General features: G+C 44.2%; 1 protein-coding gene and 1 pseudogene across 1 annotated transcript; both read right to left on the reverse strand.

Moving 5' to 3' along the window:
- Positions 1 to 12: 12 nt before the first annotated feature.
- On the reverse strand, positions 13 to 1,265 carry MCCD1 (mitochondrial coiled-coil domain 1). The gene is made up of 2 exons (XM_053600899.1): positions 1,013 to 1,265; positions 13 to 511 (listed from the first exon to the last, which is right to left on the reverse strand). The coding sequence occupies exons 1-2, from the start codon at positions 1,181 to 1,183 to the stop codon at positions 323 to 325; spliced, it is 360 nt and encodes a 119-aa protein (XP_053456874.1). The 5' UTR covers positions 1,184 to 1,265; the 3' UTR covers positions 13 to 322.
- Positions 1,266 to 9,205: 7,940 nt separating this feature from the next.
- LOC128595127 (uncharacterized) lies at positions 9,206 to 9,302 on the reverse strand (annotated as a pseudogene).
- Between the last annotated feature and the right edge of the window lie 7,675 nt (positions 9,303 to 16,977).

The following is a 16,977-nucleotide window of genomic DNA, read 5'->3' on the forward strand; positions in this document are numbered from 1 at the left end:
GAAACACGTGTGTCTGTGGAATCTGTGAGTGCTTTGTCCCTTTATTGTATTTGTGGTGAGGTTATTTTAGGGCTGGTCCAGGGCGAATTTCTGTGAGGATTGTATACTCTGCTGTGGAATAGGGTCAGTGGGTGGGATCAGAGGGAGGGATGGGACTAAGGCTCCTCCACTGCCTGCTGGTTTCTGCCCCTTCCTGGAAGTCTCTTCTAGTTTCTCTGTGGCCTGTGAGGGGCTGGGGTATTAACAGATTGCAGGGCTCCTGGGGAGTGGTGTGTAGCATTTCCAGTGTTGAAAGGTGATACGGTGAGGACTGGTGGGAAGCTTAGGCCTCTCCTCCGAGGCTCCCTCGGTGTCTCCTTATCTGTTCTTTCAGCTTCTGGATCTTGAGTACCAGAGCCTGTGCCTCCCAAGCCCCCTCCTGCCCTTCCAGCAAGGCCTGGTACAGCTCCAGCTCCTGCTCCAGCAACTCCTCAGCTTGAGCCAGCTCAGCTGTGCGGTGGGGCTGGGGACCCTGGATGAGGGGGAATTGGGAAGGAGCATTGGCTATGGTAGGGGCTGAGGATCCTGGGAAGCTGTGTTGCAGGGTCTGGCCAGGAGTCAGGAATTCCACCTACTCCCTTTTCCCACCCTATTAGTGTAAGGCCACCTGCACTAAGAAGCCTCGGGCAGTGCTCTCGGGGGCATATGGAGATCACTGGCCCAGGGGCTATAACTGGATTCCTTGAACAAGGATTGGGGTCACTGGAAAGAGGACTGGCTGGCCCTACCCCCTGAGAAATAATTAACTGTTAGGGGATTCCTGTTCAAGGACTCTGTGGACTGTGCTGCTGTGGGGATGGTGGGGGAGGGGAAGCCCTGAGGTGTTGACTGGGGCGGCGGGGCAGGTGCTGGGAACTGACAGTTGAGAGTGGGCCTGGAGCTGCAGGGGTGGTGATGGTGCAGGATGGGATTGAGGGGATTCCTCCCCAGTACAAATTATCCACCCTGCCCCCCAACCCTTAGTGCCACTTACCTTGGGCAGGGATTTCATCTTCCCACTGCTCCTGGAGCTGGCCTTCCCTTCTGCGCTTGCCTTGGGATTTTGGAAACAGTAACCCTGTGAGCCCTGACATGCCAGAGACCAAGAGGGTAGGAGGAGGCGAAGGCAACAGCCCCGAGAAAGCCAGGGCAGAGGGGGGGCCATGGCAGGAGAGGCAGAGAGCTGTCTGAGCAGCCACCAGCCACTAGGAACTGGCCTCCTCCAGGCCTTGGCCTTGCTTCAGTGCCTGGCCCTGCCCAGGCCTGCCCAGCCCGCTCTGTTGTCCCCACCTCCCACCTGGCCCTGGCTGGACAAGAGTCCAGAACAAGTGTTCTGATGAGAAAAGTGGTCCTTGCCAGTTTAGGCGGAACTTGGTTTAGAAAGTTGGTGCTGGCTTACCATAGGTCTTAAGTCTGCTTTTTTTTTTTTTTTTTTGAGAGAGTCTCACTTTGTTGTCATTGCTAGAGTGTTGCGGTGTCATAGATCACAGCAACCTTTAACTCTTGGGGTCAAGCAATTCTCTGGCCTCAGCCTCCCCAGTAGCTGGGACGACTACAGGTGCCTGCTGCAATGCCCAGCTATTTTTAGAGGCGGGGGTGTGTATGTATGTGTGTCTCACAATGGCTCAGGCTGGTCTCGAACCTGTAAGTTCAGGCGACCCACCCACCTCAGCCTCCCAGAGTGCTGGGATTACAGTAGGCGTGAGCCACTGCTCGCGGCCCTAAGTCTGCTTTTCTTAACATTGTCTTTGCTCACTGCTCTTAACTCTGCAAGGTAGGAATTATACCACTGGTTTGCAGATGAGCAAACTGTAGTTTTATTTAGCACTCATTGGGCAAGTGTCTTTTGGCCCAGCTCTGAGCCAGATATGCTTCAGGTTCTACAGCTGGTTGGTGAAAGAGCCTGACCTGTTCACACTAGTTGTACCTGACCTGAAAGCTCAGACTGACCTTGTTTAAGTACTGATTACCTCTTTACATACCTTTTTATTATTTACATACATAATACCTTTTTTCTGTGCTTCACTTTATTGGTCTTTGCAGATAACTAGTTTTTTTTTAACAAATTGAAGGCTTGTGGCAACCCTGTGTTGAGCAGGTCCATTGGTGCAATTTTCCAACAGCATGTAATCACTTCATGTCTCTGTGTCACTTTTTTTGTAATTGCAATATTTCAGGCTGTTATTCTTGGTATGGTGATAATTTTTGAAGTTACTATTACAATGTCTTGGGGCACCATGAACTATACCCATATGAGATTAATTAATACATGTGTTGTGACTGCTCCCCAACCAGCTGTTCCCTTCAGGTTTTCCTAGGCCTCCCTATTCTTTGAGACACACAATGTTGAAGTTAGGCCAGTTAGTAATGTTATAGTGGACAGGTGAAAAGCAGTCAATCTGTGCAGCAAACTTCATTCTTTAAGAAATTGCCATAGCTACCCCTGCCTTCAGCAATCACCACCCTGATAAGTCAGCAGCCATTGACACGGAGGCAAGACCTTCACTAGCAAAAAGATTACAACTCACTGAAGTCTGAGATGATTGTTAGTATTTTTTCTTTTTAAATAAAGCGTTTGTGGTTTTTTTTTGAGACAGTCTTGATCTGTCACCCACGCTAGAATGCCATGGCCTTGGCCTAGCTCATTGCAACCTCAAAATCCTGGACTTATGCCATTCTCCTACTTTAGCCTTCTGAGTAGTGTGGGACTACAGATCTCACCACTATGCCCCGCTAATTTTTCTTTCTTTTTTTTTTTTTTTTTGTGGTTTTTGGCTGGGGCTGGGTTTGAACCCGCCACCTCTGGCATATGGGCCCAGCTAATTTTTCAATTTTTAATAGATATGGGGTCTTGCTTTGCTTAGGCCGGTCTTGAACTCCTGACCTCAACCCATCCTCATAACTTAGCCTCCCAGAGTGCTAGGATTATAGGCATGAGCCACCATGCCCAGCCCAAATAAAATATTTTTAAGTTATGCACATAGTTTTTTTAAACATAATACTATTGTATAGGCTGGGCAAGGTGGCTCATGTCTAATCCTAGCGCTCTGGGAGACCAAGATGGGTGGATTGCCTGAGCTTAGGAGTTTGAGACGGACCTGAGCAACAGCTAGACACTGTCTCCCCCCACCTCACCCTCTCCAAATTAGAAAACTAGCCCGGCATTGTGGCAGGTGCCTATAGTCCCAGCTACTCAGGAGGCTGAGGCAGAGGATTGCTTGAAACCCAGAGGGTTTTTTTTTTTCAGTTGGGGATTCATTGAGGGTACAAAGAACCAGGTTACACTGATTGCATTTGTTAGGTAAAATCTGTCTTATAATTGTGTGCCATAGCTCAGCACCTGTAGCTTAAGTGGCCAGGGTGCCAGCCACATACACTGGAGCTGGTGGTTTCGAATCCAGCCCAGGCCTGCTGAACAACCATGACAACAACAACTAAAAAATAGCCAGGCATTGTGGTGGGCGCCTGTAGTCCCAGCTATTTGGGAGGCTGAGGCAAGAGAATTGCATAAGCCCAAGAGTTTGAGGTTGCTGTGAGCTATGATGTCACGGCACTCTACCCAGGGAGACAGCTTGAGACTCTGTCTCCAAAAAAAACCCCCAAATGTATATATATATATTATATATGCCTATTATTTCCCTTTCTCTCTTGTCTCTTAGTGATTGGGTTATGAGTGACTCATACTTGATTTGCAATGTGTATGTATACAGCTTAAAACTTAATTGTTAGAATGTAAGAGCCCAAAGTAGTGTTATTACAGATATGTGAAATTGTACAGTGTAAGTTTAAACAACCCACAACCAACTAACACTGAAGTGAAATTAGCCACATTTATAAATGAAAAACAAGAATAGTAGCTATTTAGAAAAAGCAAAACAACAAATGGGACTTCCGCAAGATAATCTAAACTATATACTAACAATCTTTCCTGAAAATGATGTTCCCACAATCCACGTTTCTGCTTTAGATTGTAAACTCCACAATGGATTAACTGAAATAATAATAGTAGGTAGGTGGTCCTAAGCCATAACTACAATAGAATTGTGAATTTTGGCTTTGTTCATCTGTTAGAATTAAGGAAAATGCTAGGATTTGGATCAGCTCAGGTCTATTGGATGAGCTGCAGATCATGAAGGAATGAAAATAAATATACATAAACCAGTTTGCCTATTGGTATGATTTGAATGTTCCACCTAAAACTCATGTTGAAATTTAATTGCTGGCCAGGAGAAGTGGCCTGTAATCCTAGCACTCTAGAAAAATGAGGCAGGAGCATCTCTTGAGGTCAGGAGTTTGAGACTATCCTGAGCAAAGTGAGACCCAATTTCTACTGAAAGTAGAATAATTAGCTGGGCATGGTGGCGAGGAGGATGAGACAGGAGGATCTGCTGGGCCCATGAGTTTGAAGTTGCTGTGAGCTAGGCTGGGGCCTTAGCCTAGCCTAGGCAACAGAGCAAGACTGTGTCTCAAAAAAAAAAAAAAGAAAGGGGCAGCACTGTGGCTTAAAAATTAAGGAAGGAAGAAATTTGATTGCTTTTCTGAAGGTATTAAGAGATTGGACTGCCTGGACTTAGTGGTTTAGGCCTGTAATCCTAGCACTCTGGGAGGCCAAGGGAGAAGAATCACTTGAGGCAAGGAGTTCAAGACCAGCCTGAGCAAAAGCAAGAGCCATTTCTACAAAGAATACAAAAATTCCCCAGCCATGGTGGTGCACACCTGTAGGCCTGGGCTACTCAGGAGGCTGAAGCAGGAGGATGACTTGAGTTCCTCCTCACTGAAGTTTGAAGCTGCAATGAGCTATGATTGTGCCACTGCACTCTAGCCTAAGCAACTAAGACAGACCCTATTTCAAAATGTAAAAATAAAAAAAGATGTGGGACCTTTATTGTTTGGGTCGAATGGATTGATGCCATTATAGTGGGAGTGGGCTTCTGGTAAGCAGGATAAGTTTGGTCCCTTTGCCCCTCTACCTTTTGTCATGAAATGATATTGCAGGATGGCTCTTACAGAGGATGATGCCATGCTCTTGGACCGTCTAGCCTCCAAAACTATGAGACACACATAGCACTAGATGTTTAGGACAGGAGCATGGCTCACACCTGTAATAAAATAACGTTTATTTACTTTTTGTTATTTCTGAGTTGTAGTACAGTCTTTTTGTTGTTGTTAGGATAGAGTCTCACTCAGTTGCCCCAGGGTTGAGTGCTGTGGTGTCATAGCTCAGAGCAACCTCAAACTCTTGGACTCAAGTGATTCTCTTGCCTAAGCCTCCTGAGTAGCTGGGACCACAGGTGCCTGCTACAATGCCCAGCTATTTTTTTTTTTCTTTTTTTTGAGGCAGCGTCTCATTATATCACCCTTGGTAGAGTGCCATAGCGTCACAGCTCACAGCAACCTCAAACTCTTGGGTTTAAGCAATTCTCTTGCCTCAGCCTCCCAAGTAGCTGGAAGTACAGGTGCCCAACACAAAGCCCAGCTATATTTTGTTGCAGTTGTCATTGTTGTTTAGCTGGCCCAGGCCGGATTCGAACCCACCACCCTCAGTAATGTGGCTGGCGCCGTAACCACTGTGCTACCAAGCCTGTTTGTTTTTTTTTTTGAGATGAGGTCTGTCGGTGTCGCTCGGCCGCCGCCGACCAGCAGGGACGAACACACCAAGGCAGACAGCTTTCAGCAGGTTTATTATCAGGTACAAGCAGCTTGTCCGGGGAGAGCAGGATGGAAAAGCTCTAACCTTGTCCGGGGAGAGCAGGATGGAAAAGCTCTCTAACCTTGTCCGGGGAGAGCAGGATGGAAAAGCCCTAACCTTGTCCGGGGAGAGCAGGATGGAAAAGCCCTCTAACCTTGTTTACAGCACTCTGTATATATACTCTAGGACACATCCTGTTATTGCGGTTTCTTGACCTAGGTATCTCTCCAATGAGCGCAAAGGGCATGGGCGGCAAGGTTGTTGCCAGGGCCAGCCTGCAAGCAGGTTTCCTAAAGTACGCCTCCGCCATCCTGTTTTTGTGCCTGATCGATACATTGTATAAGGGCCCTCCACAAGGTCTTGCTCTTGCTCAGGCTGGTCTTGAACTCTGGAGCTCAGGCAATCCACCTGCCTCTGCCTCCCTATTGTAGAGTGTTAATGAGATGAGAATTCTGGCGTGGCCTCTACAGGAGGGGCCTGTGTTCAGCCGGGGACAGGCAGGGGATTATGGTCAGCACCATGCACATGGTTCAAGGGGGCAGCAGAGCCTCCTGTGGCCAGTGTCCTGGTGGCCTCTTCAGTATTGCATCCTACCCAGGGGTTGGCAGGACGGGGGATGTAAGTCACTGTAGCCTTCAGGAGAAACTCTGATGAAGATGGGGGCTGAGAGATATTGAATTCCACCCTTTGTGTTAATGTGAGAGCTCACTAAGTGTCAGAGACCCTGCTGGGCACTTTTTGTTGCTATCACAGCAACAGAAAGTGACCTTCACAGCAACCATTCACGAGAGCACTTTCATTTCATTTTTCTTACCCATGGCGGTCCAGTTCTTACAGCACCATTTTTTTTTTCTTTCTTTCTTTCTTTTTTTTTTTTTGCAGTTTTTGGCCAGGGCCGGGATCGAACCCACCACCACCGGCACCCTACTCCTTTGAGCCACAGGAGCCGCCCAACAGCACCATTTGTTGAAAAGACTCTTTTTTCCATTGTATTGTCTTTGCTCCTTTGTGTTTATGTGGCTGTATTTCTGGGCTCTTTGTTCAGTTTTATTGATTTGTATATTGTATATTCTTTGGCTAATACAACTCTGTCTTTTTTAAGTTAACTTATTTTGATTGATAAAAATTGTATGTATTGGCTCGGTATCTGTAGCTCAGTGGCTAGGGCGCCAGCCACATACACTGGAGCTGGAGGGTTCGAATCCAGCCTGGGCCTGCCAAACAACAATGACAACTACAACCAAAAAATAGCCGGGCATTGTGGCGGGCGCCTATAGTCCCAGGGAGGGGACTTGGGAGGCTGAGGCAAGAGAATCACTTAAGCCCAAGAGTTTGAGGTTGCTGTGATCTGTGATGTCATAGCACTCTACCCAGGGCGACATAGTGAGACTCTGTCTCAAAAAAAAAAATTGTATGTATTTATGGTATATAACATCATGCTTTGATATATTTATACAAATTCATATGGCTAAACTAAGCTATTTAACATACATATCTCAAATATCTATCTGTTTTTATGGTGAGAAAAATTTTTTTTCTTTTGAGACATAGTCTTACTCTGTTGCCCTGGGGTTGAGTGCTCTGATCATAGCTCACAGCAGTCTCAAACTCTTGGGCTCAATCAATCCTCATGCCTCAGCTTCCTAGTAGCTGGGACTACAGGGGCCTACCACAATGCCTGTTTCATTTTTTTAATTTTTAGTAGAGAAGTGATCTTGTTCTTGCTCAGGCTAGTCTTGAACTCCCGAGCTCAGGCAATCCACCTGCCTTGGCCTCCCAGAGTGCTAAGATTACAGGTATGAATCACCATGCCCCAGCCTGGTGAGAACACTTAAAATCTATTCTCTTACAATTTTGAAATATACTCACTCTCTCTCTTTATGTTTTTTGTTAGAGGAGGGGATTTCTCTATGTTACTAAAGCTGATCTCAAACTTCTGGGCTCAAATGATTTTCTTTTCTTTCTTTTTTTTTTTTGAGACAGAGCCTCAAGCTGTTGCCCTGGGTAGAGTGCCATGGCATCACAGCTCACAGCAACCTTCAGCTCCTGGGCTCGAGCGATTCTCTTGCCTCCGCCTCCCAAGTAGCTGGGACTACAGGCGCCTGCCACAACGCCCAGCTATTTTTTGGTTGCAGCCGTCATTGTTGTTTGGCGGGCCAGGGCTGGATTTGAACCCGCCAGCTCAAGTGTATGTGGCTGGCGCCTTAGCTGCTTGAGCCACAGGTACCGAGCCTCAAATGATTTTCTGATGTAGCTGGGACTACAGGTACATGCCACCATGCTGGGCTGAAATATTCAATATATTGTTATTAAGTTTAGTCACCATAAGATATAACAGTTCTCTTGGACTCATTCTTCCCAACTGAAATATTATATCCTTTGACTAATATCTCCCCAATACTCCCAACTCCCAGCCTCTGATAACTACCAGTTTGACTTCTTTTACATTCCATACATGAGTAGGATCATGTTTGTCTTTCTCTGCCTAACTTCTTCTCCTTCCACTCCTTCCTCTTCTTCCTTTTATTATTTTTGAGACAGAGTCTCACTCTGTCACCCTGGGTAAAGTGCCATGGCATCATCACAGCTCACAGCAACCTCAAACTCCTGGGCTTAAGTGATCTTCCTGCCCCAGCCTCCTGAGTAGCTGGGACTACAGGCACCGGCCACAACACCTGGCTAATTTTTCTACTTTTTTTTTTTTTTAATAGAGATGGTGTCTTGCTATGGTTCAGGCTGGTCTTGAACTCGTGAGCTCAAGTGATCCGATCGCCTTGGCCTCCCAAGGCAGTTGCTAGGGAGGCAGTTGTAATCTGCTAGGATTACAGGAGTGAGCCACTGCACCTGGCCCATGCTTGACTTATTTCACTTAACATAATGTCTTCCAGGTTCATCCATGTTGTTGCAAATGAAACATTTCCTTTTTAAAGGATGACTAGTATTCCATTGTGTATATATACTACATTTTATTTATCCATTTATCCATCGATGCACACTTAGATTGATTCCATATTTTGGCTATTGAGAATAATGCTGCAGAGAATATGGGAATGCAGGTGTCTCTTTGAGGTACTGATTTTATATTCTTTGGTATACCCAGTAGTGGGATCACTGGATCATATAGTAGTTCTATTTTTAAATTTCTTTTTAAGAGACAGGATGTCATTCTGTCACCCATGCTGGAAGGCAGTAGTGCAATCATAGCTCCCTACAACCTCGAACTCCTGGCCTCAAGTGTGTAGCTGGGAGTACAGTTATGCACCACTATGCCCAAGTAATTTTTAAAAATAGTTTTTTGTAGAGATAGGGCCTTGCTATATTGCCCAGGCTGGTCTAGAATCTTGGCCTCAAGTGATCCTTTCAAAGCAATGGGATTACAGGTATGGGCCATCATTCCTGGCTTATTTCTAATTTTTTCTGAAGAACCTCTATTTTGTTTCCCACATGGCTTGACTGATTACTACTCTCTTATGATTACAGTAGCTTTATGGAAAGTCTTTTTTTTTGGAAGGCTTTATGAATTTGTGTGTCATTTTTGCACGGGGGCCATGGTAATCTCTGCATTGTTCCAATTTTAGTGCTTTCCAAAGCAAGCACTATGGAAAGTCTTGAAATCAAGTTGAGTTGACTTTGTTTTCCTTCTATATTGTGCTGGCTACATCTTCCGCCTCTTTAAAAACTTTAGAATCAGGGCTACGCCTGTGGCTCAAAGGGGTAGAGTGCCGGCCCCATATGCTGGAGATGGCAGGTTCAAACCCAGCCCCCACCAAAAGCTACAAAAAAAAAAAAAAAACCAAACAAACAACAGCAAAAAAACCCCTTTAGAATTAGTTTGTCAACATCCACAAAATAACTTCCTGGGGTTTGATCAGAATTGCTGTGATTCTATAGATCAAGTTGGAAAGAACTGACATATTAATGGTATTGAGTTTTCATGCCCATGAACGTGTACTGTCTCTCCATTTATTTAGTTCTTTGAGTTCTTTGATCAGAGTTTGGTAGTTTTGTTCATATAGATCTTGTATATATTTTGTTAGACTTGTACCTAAGTATTTAATTTTTTGGGGTGGTCATTAGTATTGTAATAGTAATACAATTAATATTGTGTTTTTTTTTGTATTGTGATTTATTTATTTATTTTTTGAGACAGTCTCACTGTGTTGCCCTTGGTAGAGTGCAGTGGCGTCACAGCTCACAGCAACCTCAAACTCTTGGGCTTAAGCGATTCTCTTGCTTCAGCCTCGCAAGTAGCTGGGACTACAGTCGCCTGCCCCAACGCCTGGCTATTTGTTTTTTTTTGTTGTTGTTGTAGTGGTCTTTGTTGTTTAATAGGCCCAGGCCAGGTTTGAACCTGCCAGCCTTGGTGTATGTGGCTGGCGCTGTAACCACTAAGCTACAGACGCTGAGCCAGGTATTGTGTTTTAAATTTCAAATTCCACATGTTCATTTCTGGTACATAGGAAAGTAATTGGCTTTTGCTAATTTTCTATCCTGCAACTTTGCTATACTTGCTTGTAGGTTCCAGGATTTTTTTGATTCTTTTAGATATTCTACATAGATAATCATGTCATCTGTGAACAAAGACAATTATATTTCTTTTTATCCAAAGTGTATATCTTTTAGTTTCTTTTCTTGTCTTACTGCATTAGCTAAGACTTCCAGTACAATGTTGAAAAAAGAGTGGTGAGAGGGTCACTCTTGCCTTGTTCCTAAGATTATTATTTTTCCCTTTTCATACTTTATTCTTTGGAAGCAAGTTAGTAAGACCATGATCTTAGCATGAAGCTTCTAATTTCTCACCAAGAAGTATGATGTTAGCTGGGGGATTTTTGTTTTTTTTTGAGACAGTTTCATTTTGTCGCCCTCCGTAGAGTGTCGTGGCGTCACAGCTCACAGCAACCTCCAACTCCTGGGCTTGGGCAATTCTCTTGCCTCAGTCTCCCAAGTAGCTGGGACTACAGGCACCCACCACAACGCCTGGCTATTTTTTGGTTGCAGTTTGGCCAGGGCTGGGTTCGAACCTGCCACCTTCGGTGTATGGGGCCGGCGCCCTACCCACTGAGACACAGGCTCGGCCAGCTGGGGGATTTTTTTTTTTTTATGTTTTCTTTATCAAGGTCAGTAAGTTTGCCTCTATTCTTAGTTTGCTAAGAGGGTTTTTTTTTATTTTAAGTCATCACAAATGGATGTTGGATGTTGTCAAATACTTTTTCTGCATCTGTTAATCCCATGATGTGATTTTTCTTCTTTAGCCTGTTGATATAATAGATTACATTAATTGATTTTCTTTTTTTTATGAGTAAAAATAAAAATCCTTACCTGTTTTCATGATCTGGAAAGTTTTGAAGAGTACTGGATAATTTCTGGAATGTCACTCAATTTGGGTTTGTATGATGTGTTCTTTTTCTTTTTTTATTTTGGCCAGGGCGGGTTTGAACCTGCCACCTCCCATATATGGGGCTGGTACCTACTCCTTTGAGCCATAGGCGCCGCCTGTCCGATGTCTTCTAATGATTAGATTGGGATAATGAGGTTAGGGGAAGAACACCATAGAGGGGAAGTGCCCTTCTTGTCACATCATTTCAGTGCATGATATCAACATGAGTTTGATCACTTGGTGAAGGTGGCGTCATGCCTCATTTTCTCCTCTGTAAGATTATTATTTTTCCCTTTTCATACTTTATTCTTTGGAAGCAAGTTAGTAAGTCCAGCCCACATTTAAGGCTAGAGATATTAAGCTCCATTTCCAGAAAGGGGGATTTTCTTCATATATTTTCTGACATTCTTCTATAAGTAAGATTTGTCCCAATTTTACTTATAAAATTGGCCATAATAAAAATGAGGAAAAAGGGGCGGCGCCTGTGGCTCAGTGAGCAGGGCGCCAGCCCCATATACCGAGGGTGGCGGGTTCAAACCCGGCCCTGGCCAAACTGCAACAAAAAAATAGCCGGGCGTTGTGGCGGGCGCCTGTAGTCCCAGCTACTCGGGAGGCTGAGGCAAGGGAATCGCCTAAGCCCAGGAGTTGGAGGTTGCTGTGAACTGTGACGCCACAGCACTCTACCGAGGGCCATAAAGTGAGACTCTGTCTCTACAAAAAAAAATAAAATAAAATAAAAATGAGGAAAAAGACAGCAGCAGGATGAATCACTTATATTTTTGTTTCACGTGGAATATTTTGCTGTTCCTGCTGCACTGTCCATGTCCCTGGGCCTGGAGAAAGATGGCTCCCTTGGGTTATAAGAGAAAAATGGCGATGTGAAAACATCTGCCTCTATCATACATATTTTGTAATTTTGTACATATTTTGTTAGACTTGTACCTAAGTATTTAATTTTGGGGGGGTGTTAATGTGATTAGTATTGTGGGTTTTTTTTTTTTTTTGTATTGTGATTTATCTATCTATTTCTTTATTTTTTGAGACAGTCTCACTATGTTGCCCGTGGTAGAGTGCTGGGGCAGCATGATGCCATCTTCCCTTAATCCTCCAATTTTCGTTCTGGCTGTGCCCATTCTCCCTCCTCAGCCCTTGGCCTAGGGCCCTTTCCCTTCTCCCTGCCCTGGCGCTGAGCTCAGACTCTTCCCTAGAGCCAGCTCCTCAGTGGGAAATGAGCTGTTACTTCTGTGATTAGAAGAGGAGAGAGAGGACAGAGCCTGGGGCAGAAGGTGCAGCAGGAAGGCACAGAAGGTGCCTGTGGCTTTGACTTGGCTGCTTGAAATAGACCCTCCAAAACACCAGGTGCAGAGCCTGGAGCAGCAAGGCCTTGTGGACCACAGAGAACTCAGGCCACTTGATTCACAGCCTCAGGGAGCTCCCAGTCCACAACCAGCACCAACTGCAGTCCCAGCAGGGAGCCCAGCCCGCTTGAGTGTTGAGGGCCAGTGAGGCTCCAGATGACTGCTGCCCCAGTCCATGTCACATAGAGCAGAAGACCTGCTCAGCTGAGCGCCCAGTCAACCCACGGAATGAGAGATAATAGAAAGTTTGTTATTTTAAGATTGTTGGGGCGGCGCCTGTGGCTCAAGGAGTAGGGCGCCGGTCCCATATGCCGGAGGTGGTGGGTTCAAACCCAGCCCCGGCCAAAAAAAAAAAAAAAGATTGTTATTCAGCAATAGATTACCAGAACACACCCATCTAATCTATTCCTGTGTTTATGTTTTTATTTATGGTCTGTCTTATCAGATTGTAGCACCAGGGAGCAGGTGTTTGATGAAATGATCTCCGGGCCTAGAATAATACCTGGCACAGAGACACTCACTGATTAGTTGTTACCTGAAGGAATAACTACCGTGACCAACATTTTTTTTTTTTAGAGACAGAGTCTCACTGTACCGCCCTTGGTAGAGTGCCGTGGCGTCACACGGCTCACAGCAACCTCTAACTCTTGGGCTTACGCGATTCTCTTGCCTCAGCCTCCCGAGTAGCTGGGACTACAGGCGCCCGCCACAACGCCCGGCTATTTTTTTTTGTTGTTGTTGTTGCAGTTTGGCCGGGGCCGGGTTTGAACCCGCCACCCTCGGCATATGGGGCCGGCGCCCTACTCACTGAGCCACAGGCGCCGCCCCCAACATTTCTTAAAGCTGGGTCTGAGACTGAAAAGGGGGCTTTGGTTTGGGCGGTTGTATTGTCAGCTTAGGCTGCCATAACAAAGATCACAGAGGGGGTGGCTTAGGCAACAGAAACTTGTTTCTATAATTCAGGAGTGTGGAAGTCTGAGATCAGGGTGCCAGCAGATTCAGCTCCTGGTGAGGGCCCCCTTCCTGGCTGGCAGGCAGCTCCCTTCTTGTTATCTCCTCACATGGTGAGGAGGGCAGGAGCTCCAGTCTCTTCCTTGTCATAATCCCATCATGGGGGTTCCAACCTCTGCACCTGATTTGAATCTAGGCTCCACTTCCTAATACCATTACACTGGGTGTTAGAGCTTTGAGATATGAATTTTGGGGTGACACAAATATTCATTCCATAACAAAGTCTTTTCTTTTTAATTGTTAAATCATAGCTGTATATATTAGTGCAATCAAGGGGTACAATGAGCTGGTTTCATATACAATCTGAAATATTCTCATTAAACTGTTCAATGTACCATTCATGGCATTTTCTTAGTTATTGTATGTAGACATTTGTATTCTGCATTTAGTAAGTTTCTCCAGTACCCATTCTAAGATGCACCATAGGTGTGGCCCCAGCCATTACCTTCCCTTCACCTAACCTCCTCCCTCCCTTCCCCTCCCTTGGCCCTTTCCCTATATTCTTGTGCTATAGTTGGGTTATAGCCTTCGTGTGAAAGCCATAAATTAGCTTCATAGTAGGGCTGAGTACATCGGATACTTTTCCTTCCATTCCTGAGATACTTTGCTAAGAAGAATATGTTCCAGCTCCATTCATGTAAACATGAAAGAGGTAAAGTCTCCATCTTTCTTTAAGGCTCCATAATATTCCATGGTATACATGTACCACAATTTGCTAGTCCATTCGTGGGTCGATGGGCACTTGGGCTTCTTCCATGACTTAGCAATTATGAATTGGGCTGCGATAAACATTCTGGTACAGATGTCTTTGTTGTGTTGTGATTTTTGGTCTTCTGGGTATATACCTAGTAAAGGAATTATAGGATCGAATGGCAGGTCTATTTTTAGATCTCTAAGTATTCCCCAAACATCTTTCCAAAAGGAACGTATTAGTGTGCATTCCCACCAGCAGTGTAGAAGTGTGCCCTTTTCTCCACATCCACGTCAACATCTCTGGTTTTGGGATTTTGTTATGTGGGCTACTCTTACTGGGGTGATATCTCAAAGTAGTTTGATTTGCATTTCTCTGATGATGAGAGACTTGACTGTTGTAAGGATGATGAGCTTTTTTTCATGTGTTTGTAGATCGTGCATCTGTCTTCTTTAGAGAAGTTTCTCTTCAAGTCCTTCGTCCCCCTGAGATGGGATCACTTGTTCTTTTCTTGCTAATATGTTTGAGTTCTCTGTGGATTCTGGTTATTAAACCTTTATTGGAGGTATAACCTGCAAATATCTTCTCCCATTCTGAGGGCTGTCTGCTTGCTTTACTCACTATGTTCTTGGCTGTGCAGAAGCTTTTCAGTTTGATCAGGTCCCAGTAGTGTTTTTTTGATACTGCTTCAGTTGCCTGGGTTGTCCTCCTCATAATATATTCACCCAGGCCAATTTCTTCAAGAGTTTTGCCTGCACTTTCTTCACATATTTTTATAGTTTCATGTCTTACGTTTAAATCTTTTATCCAGTGAGAGTCTATCTTAGTTAATGGTGAAAGATGTGGGTCCAGTTTCAGTCTTCTGCAGGTTGCCAGCCAGTTCACCCAGCACCATTTGTTAAATAGGGAATCTTTTCCCCACTGAATGTTTTTTTTTTTTGATAATTAACATTTATGCACTTTACCAGAATGCTCAATTCATAGAGCAAACCCTAATGGATATGAACAACTTAATATCTTCGTGCACTATAATAGTCGGAGATTTTTAACACCCCTTTGACAGTTTTTGTTTTTTTTTTTTACTGTTGGGGATTCATTGAGGGTACAATAAGCCAGGTTACACTGATTGTAATTCTTAGGTAAAGTCCCTCTTGCAATCATGTCTTGCCCCCATAAAGTGTGACACACACCAAGGCCCCACCCCCCTACCTCCATCCCTCTTTCTGCTTCCCCCCCATAACCTTAATTGTCATTAATTGTCCTCATATCAAAATTGAGTACATAGGATTCATGCTTCTCCATTCTTGTGATGCTTTACTAAGAATAATGTCTTCCACGTCCATCCAGGTTAATATGAAGGATGTAAAGTCTCCATTTTTTTTAATGGCTGAATAGTATTCCATGGTATACATATACTACAGCTTGTTAATCCATTCCTGGGTTGGTGGGCATTTAGGCTGTTTCTACATTTTGGCGATTGTAAATTGAGCTGCAATAAACAGTCTAGTACAAGTGTCCTTATGATAAAAGGATTTCTTTCCTTCTGGGTAGATGCCCAGTAATGGGATTGCAGGATCAAACGGGAGGTCTAGCTTGAGTGCTTTGAGGTTTCTCCATACTTCCTTCCAGAAAGGTTGTACTAGTTTGCAGTCCCACCAGCAGTGTAAAAGTGTTCCCTTCTCTCCACATCCACGCCAGCATCTGCAGTTTTGAGATTTTGTGATGTGGGCCATTCTCACTGGGGTTAGATGATATCTCAGGGTTGTTTTGATTTGCATTTCTCTAATATATAGAGATGATGAACATTTTTTCATGTGTTTGTTAGCCATTCGTCTGTCATCTTTAGAGAAAGTTCTATTCATGTCTCTTGCCCATTGATATATGGGATTGTTGGCTTTTTTCATGTGGATTAATTTGAGTTCTCTATAGATCCTAGTTATCAAGCTTTTGTCTGATTGAAAATATGCAAATATCCTTTCCCATTGTGTAGGTTGTCTCTTTGCTTTGGTTATTGTCTCCTTGGCTGTACAGAAGCTTTTCAGTTTAATGAAGTCCCATTTGTTTATTTTTGTTGTTGTTGCAGTTGCCATGGCAGTCTTCTTCATGAAGTCTTTCCCCAGGCCAATATCTTCCAGTGTTTTTCCTATGCTTTCTTGGAGGATTTTTATTGTTTCATGCCTTAAATTTAAGTCCTTTATCCATCTTGAATCAATTTTTGTGAGTGGGGAAAGGTGTGGGTCCAGTTTCAGTCTTTCACATGTAGGCATCCAGTTCTCCCAACACCATTTATTGAATAGGGAGTCTTTCCCCCAAGGTATGTTCTTGTTTGGTTTATCAAAGATTAGGTGGTTGTAAGATGTTAGTTTCATTTCTTGGTTTTCAATTTGATTCCAAGTGTCTATGTCTCTGTTTTTATGCCAGTACCATGCTGTCTTGAGCACTACGGCTTTGTAGTACAGACTAAAATCTGGTATGCTGATGCCCCCAGCTTTATTTTTGTTACAAAGAACTGCCTTTGCTATACGGGTTTTTTTCCGGTTCCATACAAAACGCAGAATCATTTTTTCCAAATCTTGAAAGTACGATGTTGGTATTTTGATAGGAATGGCATTGAATAGGTAGATTGCTTTGGGAAGTGTAGACATTTTAACAATGTTGATTCTTCCCATCCATGAGCATGATATGTTCTTCCATTTGTTAATATCCTCTGCTATTTCCTTTCTGAGGATTTCATAGTTTTCTTTATAGAGGTCCTTCACGTCCTTCGTTAGGTATATTCCTAGGTATTTCATCTTCTTTGAAACTATGGTGAAGGGAGTTGTGTCCTTAATTA

This window comes from Nycticebus coucang, chromosome 9 (assembly GCF_027406575.1).
Source record: "Nycticebus coucang isolate mNycCou1 chromosome 9, mNycCou1.pri, whole genome shotgun sequence".
NCBI classification, from domain to species: Eukaryota; Metazoa; Chordata; class Mammalia; order Primates; family Lorisidae; genus Nycticebus; species Nycticebus coucang.

What these genes read in the sequence shown, in the direction of transcription:
- MCCD1 (XM_053600899.1), bottom strand. Translation starts at nt 1,183, where the DNA reads ATGGCCCCCCCTCTGCCCTGGCTTTCTCGGGGCTGTTGCCTTCGCCTC. An exon ending in AGATGAAATCCCTGCCCAAG is followed by an intron (nt 512 to 1,012) that starts GTAAGTGGCACT and finishes CCCCTCATCCAG; the next exon opens with GGTCCCCAGCCCCACCGCAC.